The sequence below is a fragment of the Malania oleifera genome, chromosome 2, assembly GCF_029873635.1.
Source record: "Malania oleifera isolate guangnan ecotype guangnan chromosome 2, ASM2987363v1, whole genome shotgun sequence".
NCBI classification, from domain to species: domain Eukaryota; kingdom Viridiplantae; phylum Streptophyta; class Magnoliopsida; order Santalales; family Ximeniaceae; genus Malania; species Malania oleifera.
The window spans coordinates 2,874,823-2,881,675 of NC_080418.1; the positions used below are offsets into that span (position 1 = coordinate 2,874,823).

The 6,853-nt window shown below is 36.8% G+C and overlaps 1 protein-coding gene across 1 annotated transcript; it reads left to right on the plus strand.

Annotated features, from left to right (window-relative positions):
* The first annotated feature begins 1,836 nt into the window (after window positions 1–1,836).
* On the plus strand, window positions 1,837–5,617 carry LOC131149902 (cation/H(+) antiporter 15-like). The gene is made up of 4 exons (XM_058100696.1): window positions 1,837–2,040; window positions 2,157–3,152; window positions 3,331–3,855; window positions 4,735–5,617. Exons 1-4 carry the CDS (start codon window positions 1,837–1,839, stop codon window positions 5,416–5,418), a joined length of 2,409 nt encoding a protein of 802 aa, XP_057956679.1. The 3' UTR covers window positions 5,419–5,617.
* The last annotated feature ends 1,236 nt before the right edge of the window (window positions 5,618–6,853 follow it).

Sequence of the window (6,853 nt, forward strand, 5' to 3'; positions counted from 1 at the left end):
CACGACCATCTTCTCAAATCTAAAGAAGCAACAATTTGGGAAATTAAAATAAAATTTTTAATTTGATTAGGAATATTATAATTAACATAAATTAATAAGATAATATTCATATATTATATAATATTTTGAAAAATAATCATACATTATTTTAATATATATTATAACGTATTAATTATTGATGCAATGTAAATATTATACTTAGTTAATGAAGTGAGTCCAAACACCACTTATTTTAAGAAACACTTATTATTGTCATTATTTACTTATAGAAACAACCAAACAATACCTATTAATTTCAGTACTTTTCAGTTTAGTATATATTTTCTGCACTTATTACTTTCAATATTTTTTTTACAAAAAAATATTTCTAAATAAGTGGTTTAAAAGGATGGCTTAGTATTGACTGTCTAGTCCCTGACTCAACATCTTAAAAAATAATTTTTTATTTTAAAAAGTACTTAAATTAAGTGCTTAGAAAGAAGTACTTATTTCAAAAGCTATTGTTATTTTTTTTAGAAAAACAAATAAATTTTAAAAAATATATATATTTAAAATTTATTTATCTAAAAAATTACATATTAAAAATAATCTCAGACTATTGTTTTTTTTTTATAGAAAAGTATTTTTTTTATTTATAAAAAATACATTTAAATGAAAATAGCATAATACATACCCAAATTACCTTTTGCCATATCTCTAGAGTTTAGTCTAATTCTCCCTCACCTTTTCTTCATTATTTGGATTTAAAAATGAACCAAGTACAACAATAAACTAGAAATTTAAATATCTCTCTTGTACTTATATATAGATATTTTTTTATAATTTATTCATAATTATTTTTAAACATGCTAAAATACCCTAATAAATTTTAAACTTCAATAAACAAATTTATGAGATCATATTTTGCCCAATAACTTATAACAATTCATAATGTGATGGCAAATAAATGTTAGAAACATAAAGAATAAAATTGATTAAATTACAAAAAAAATTGGATAAAAATCAAAATGCAAAAATTAATTATATAAAAATAAATTATGACAGGCCAATGGGTCAAATTATTAAAATCAATCCATTGAAGACCAAACCCAAGCCCTCTCTTGACAAAATTAAAGTAAAATAACCTAACAATATCAGCAGCGATATTTTTTCTTTTTTTTCTTTTGAATCGGTGATGTATGAAACCCTCTAGATAGTCTATTAATCTACTGATATAATAAATTTACTTTTCAATCTATCCTGCTATACTTAAATAATAAGATATTATTTCAAATAAAAAATTCTACATCTTTTAATTTGAAGAGCGTTGAGCTTACCACGCGTGCCAACCTCTGGAGACATATATTAGCAGCAACATTAATAACTATTTTACAATATTACTTGACCCAGATTAATGTGTCATCAACACGTGGCAGAATTTAAGCATGCAAAGTGTCGGTGCTATGTTAGCACAGAAGCCGGAGCCTGCTCTACAGAAGTTTGTGCTAAGTGGCATCTGAGGCCTTCTATTGATCCAGGTCAACGGTCAAAGTTTGACAAATTGATACCCGCCACTCTCTCCTATCCATTGCTTCTTCAATGTTGATCAACTTTCAGCATGAACGTACGTCCACTGTTCTTTCTGCTTCTAGCTATCAGGCATCTGTTAAGCAATTTTCCATAACTCTCAACCTCTGTTGATTTGGAATGAATTGATTCTAATACCTGGATTTATTATTTTCCGTTCTTAATTAGTTTTCATTTATTGATTTAATCATAATTAATCACTCCATGTTATAACAAAGAGCACGTATACGTACCTACCTACCTGCAGCAGTATCGATCTTCAACGTAACAATGGATGCAGGAGGAGAATTTCGGGGTTTGATTTGCGACCCGACCATCGGTATTCAATCCAAAGGGGTGTTTTTCGGCGATAATCCGTTCAAATTCTCGACTCCGGCTCTCATGTCTCAGATGTCTCTCTCCTCCCTTGTCATTGCCGCCCTTCAGTTCTTCCTCACTCCCCTTGGCCAAAGCGCTTTTGTCTCCCAAATCATTGTACTCTCTCGCTCTCTCTCTCTCTCTCTCTCTCTCTACAAGCCACACACGCTACTCTTATCTTTGATTTAATTTGTGCAATTAGTGAATGGCCATGGTGATTCATGATTGATCAGGGTGGTATAGTATTGGGAGCTTCGTTTGTGGAGGGGAACACATTACTCAAAAAAATGTTCTTCTCGAAGAAAAGCTCATACGTGAACCAGACGGTCTCGCTCTTCGGCTGCATGCTCTTCCTCTTCCTTGTCGGGGTCAAAACCGACCCAAGCATGATAAGAAAATCGGGCAAGAAGGCGGTGGCCATTGGCCTGTCCGCCTTCTTCGTCCCGCTACTCATCAACACCGTCCTCGTCACCGTCCTCTCCCGCTGCATCCCGATGGAACCAGCCCTCCAGAAGTCCCTCCTCGTCGTGGCCGCTCTTCAATCCGTGAGCTCGTACCACGTGATCGCCTGCCTCCTCGCCGACCTGAAGCTCCTCAACTCGGAGCTCGGCCGCCTCGCCGTGTCGACGTCGATGGTCAGCGGCACCTGCAGCTGGTTCTGGGTAGTGCTGGTGTTCGCCGTCAACCATGGGAGTGGCAATTCCAGGCACGTGTGGATGACACTGTGCCTCATTGCCATGCTCATTCTGATAATATGCATCCTCAGGCCCATTTTGATCTGGATAGTTCGGCATACGGCCCAAGAAAAGCCGATTAAGGAGGGGTACATAGTAGTGGTGTTCCTCATGGTGACGGGATGCTCCTTCTTCGGGGAGGTGGTGGGCCAGCACTTCCTGTTTGGGCCAATGTTGTTGGGCCTGGCGGTGCCGGATGGGCCGCCGTTGGGCTCGGCCCTGGTGGAGAAGCTGGACACGTATGTGTCAAACATTCTGCTGCCCATATACTTTGTGGTGAGTTGTGGGAGGATGAATTTGGGAGTGATAGAGATGAAGAATTTTGGGGTGCTTCAGATGGTGGGGGTGGTGGGGGCGGTCGGGAAACTCATAGGGACAATTGTGCCCTCGCTCTATTACAAAATTCCATTGGAGGACTCCTTCTGCCTGGGACTTGTGATGAGCGCCCAAGGCATCATTGAGGTTCAAGTTCTAACTCGAGCCATGCTTCTCAACGTACGTCCTCAACTTTTAACCACAACCATTATAGATATATATATATATATATATATATATATATATATATATCTATATCTATAATACTATAAGTTAGGAAAAGCATTATTTATATATTCTCTTAATTTAATTTAATTTAATTTATGTGAGTTAATCTTAATTAATTAAGTGCATGCAGATGGTGGATGAACAATCATACACGATCATGGTCATATCAATGGTGCTAACAACTGGAACCATCTCCCCCATCCTCAAACTCCTCTACCGCCCCTCTCACCGGTACATGACCCACAAGAAAAGAACCATCCAGCAGAGCCGCCGGGACGCCGAGCTCCGCCTGCTGGCCTGCATCCACCACGAGCGCACCACCCCATCCCTCATCAGCCTCCTCAAGCTCTCCAACCCCACCCCCAAAACCCCCATCTCCTTCTACCTCGTCCACCTCCTCCAGCTCTCCGGCCGCTCCTCACCACTCCTCGTCGCCCACCACCCCAAGCGGCGGCGCTCCTCCCACTCCTCCTCTTCCGACCACATCGTCAACGCCTTCCGCTCCTTCGAGCAACAAAACCGCGGCACCGTCACCGTCAGTCCCTTCACCGCCATCTCCGCCTACGCCACCATGCACGACGACGTCTGCGAGCTCGCCGCCACCAAGCGGGCCGCCATGGTGCTCGTCCCCTTCCACAAACACTACATGGAGGAAGTAATTAATTAACCAACTCCTCCTTGCTTTATTTATTTTATTAGTTTATTTTTATTATATAGTTGGGAAGAAGGTTAGGCCCGTTTCTTTATAGAAAATATTTTTCTTTTTCTAATTTTTAGTTTTGAATTATTAAAAAGATTAATTTTTAAATTTTCATTGTTTTTTTAAAAATGAATAAACAATAATTTTAACACCATTTGTTGTAAAAATAGTTTTATAATAATTATAAAATTTTCATCTTATTTGTTACAAAATATTTTTCATTTTAAAATTTTTCTAAAAAAAATTAATATTTTATTTTTTAGTTTTTCAGGATTCATATTTGAAATTTTTTAAAAAATAAGAGTTTGTTTAAATGTGTAAAAAAATTTATTTGTTATTTCAAAATTTTAAAATAATTACAAAAATCACAACTTATTTTCTAATTTTTTTAAAATTATATAAAATAAATTTCAAAATTGTGAATTTTGAGACTTCAATTGGATTTTTGTGAAATTAAAAGAAATCAAATTAAAGATCAAAATCTGAATTTTGTACTCCCTTACTAAAAAAAAATAAGAGTTAATTTTTTTTAAAAAAAATAAAATATATATTTCAATTCCCCTGTATTAATTTTAAAAAATTACAAAAATATGACATTTTTACAATTATTTGAAAAATTAAAATTAAAATAAAACTATTTTCACTAGCCAAAATAGTGCAAAAAATATTTATTGTTCTTTTATCTCATATAAGTATTATAAAAATAAAAATAAATTATTTTTTGTTTTTAAAAATTAAAATAAAAAATAAAATTATTTTCCACAAGTCCTTAGCATTTTTTTTAATATTTTTTATAGTGCTCTTTTTTTTTTTTTTTTTAAATTCCTTGTAAAGGTGGACACCGACGCTGCTATCCAAAGCGTAAACCGAAATATCCTCCGGAAGGCGCCTTGTTCCGTCGGCATCCTCGTCGACAAAACGGTCACATCGAAAGAGGACTTCCGCAGCGTCGGCGTGATCTTCCTCGGCGGGGCGGATGACCGGGAGGTCCTGGCGTACGCCCTGCGCATGGCCGGGAATCCCGACGTCAATGTCACCGTCCTCCGTTACGTCATGATCAGCAGCAAGAAAACCTCATACAGCAGCAAAAACGTAAAGGAAAAGGAAATGGACGATTTCATGATAAGGGAATTCAGGAAGCAGAGTGAAGGCAACAAGCGACATATTTACAAGGAGGAGAAGGTGAAGGACAGCGTGGGAATGGTGGAGGCGATCAGATCTGCGGAGAAGAGTTCGTTCGATTTGATAATGGCGGGAAGGAGGCACACCGGTGCCGAGTCGCCGTTGTTGGCGGGGATAACGGCGTGGGAGGAGTTTCCGGAGCTGGGCGTGATTGGAGACATGCTGAGGTCGTCGGATTCCGATTGCAGTGCGTCGGTGTTGGTGGTGCAGCAGCAGGTGCTAGCAGGCGACAGAGCCGTGCCGGAGAGTCCGAAGCACTTGATGAAGAGTTCGTTTGCGGTGGTGGACATTCCCAAGGACGGCGGCGGTAATAAAGTGTGGCCGGTTTCTTCTTGAGGAAATGGCGACGCGGGTGTCATGATCGGAATGTCTATTTTTGTCGACGAGAACTTATTTTTACGACGGTAGCCCATTGTGAGTAAAAGTGCGCCGTCCTGTGGTTAGTTGTGGATAAGAATCATAAGATCTAACCAATGAGAGAGGAGTCTCACCATTTTCCTTGTTGAAATTATTAGCATTTTAAATTTTCCTTAAAGCCCGGTTTGGATTGAGAATTTTATTTGAAGGAAAAAAAAATTAATAAGAAGCAAATATATTTATATATATTTTTCTATATAAAAAAGTATTAAAAATAAAAATTCAATCTAATGCAAGAAAAAGGAAATTTATATGCCAAGTACTATTAGCAATGAAATATATCACAATATAATTAAAAAAATTTGGATAAGATTTTGTTTAAGAAAATGAAAGAAAGAGAAAATACGAGAATGAAATTTTGTTTCAATATAACTAAAAATTGAGAAAAAACAAAAGGTTCATAATATGTAGAAATCAAAATTTTATTTATTGATTTACTGTACATTTATTTCTCATAGATTTCTTGAAAAGGATGTTTTATAAATTTCAAATAAAGACTAAGGAAAATCAAAGACTAATAAGTATAAAGTCAAACCAATTTATATTTATTAAGACAAAAGATAGTCACCTCCCTTAAGGTTTGACAAAAAAATAGAAACCGTTCTTGAGATTTAAAAAATATCACAGACTTCTCTTGACATTTCAAAAATGCCACAAACCATCCTTGATGTTTGTCAAAAAGATATAGACTTTAACTTAAAAAAAAAAAAGAAACAAGGGAAGGTTTTTATCTTTTTGGCAAACCCTGGGGACGGGCTTTAGATTTTTTGAAATTTCAAAAGATATTATTATCTTATGACTAAACCTTAGGAGAGATCACTATCTTTTGCCCTATTTATTAATTTACTATAAATTTTGTTAATGTGTATTAAGCTTTGGGTTGAAGCTCAACCCTTATTACTTGTGCTACACTCTTATTACTTGTACTGCACTCCTGTACTACACTTGTACTGCACTCCTATTTACTTGTACAACACTCTGTGCCTCCTATATAAATAGGCACCATGTATACTCTTTCATATAAGAAATACAATAATACTTGTTCAGTATTTCTAGCATGGTATCAGAGACACTACTCTAACCTTTTCTTAGCAGTCGTGTTTTCTTGGTGTTGCTCCTTTCCTATCACGCTTCTGCTGTCGTCAAGGTACCACACCACAAACCACTGCATCCTCTGTCGCCGTTGTGCTTATCACTCTGATCAAGTTTCTACAGGTTCCATCAAGATCGTCGTTCGCTGATCTACTTATCGGTGGAAACCAGGACGTCATTGAAGCTCACAAGAGCCTGCATGCGCCGCCGCCATGTTTTGCTTTAGAGTCCATGTGCCTCACACACCAATCGCCTACTGCCT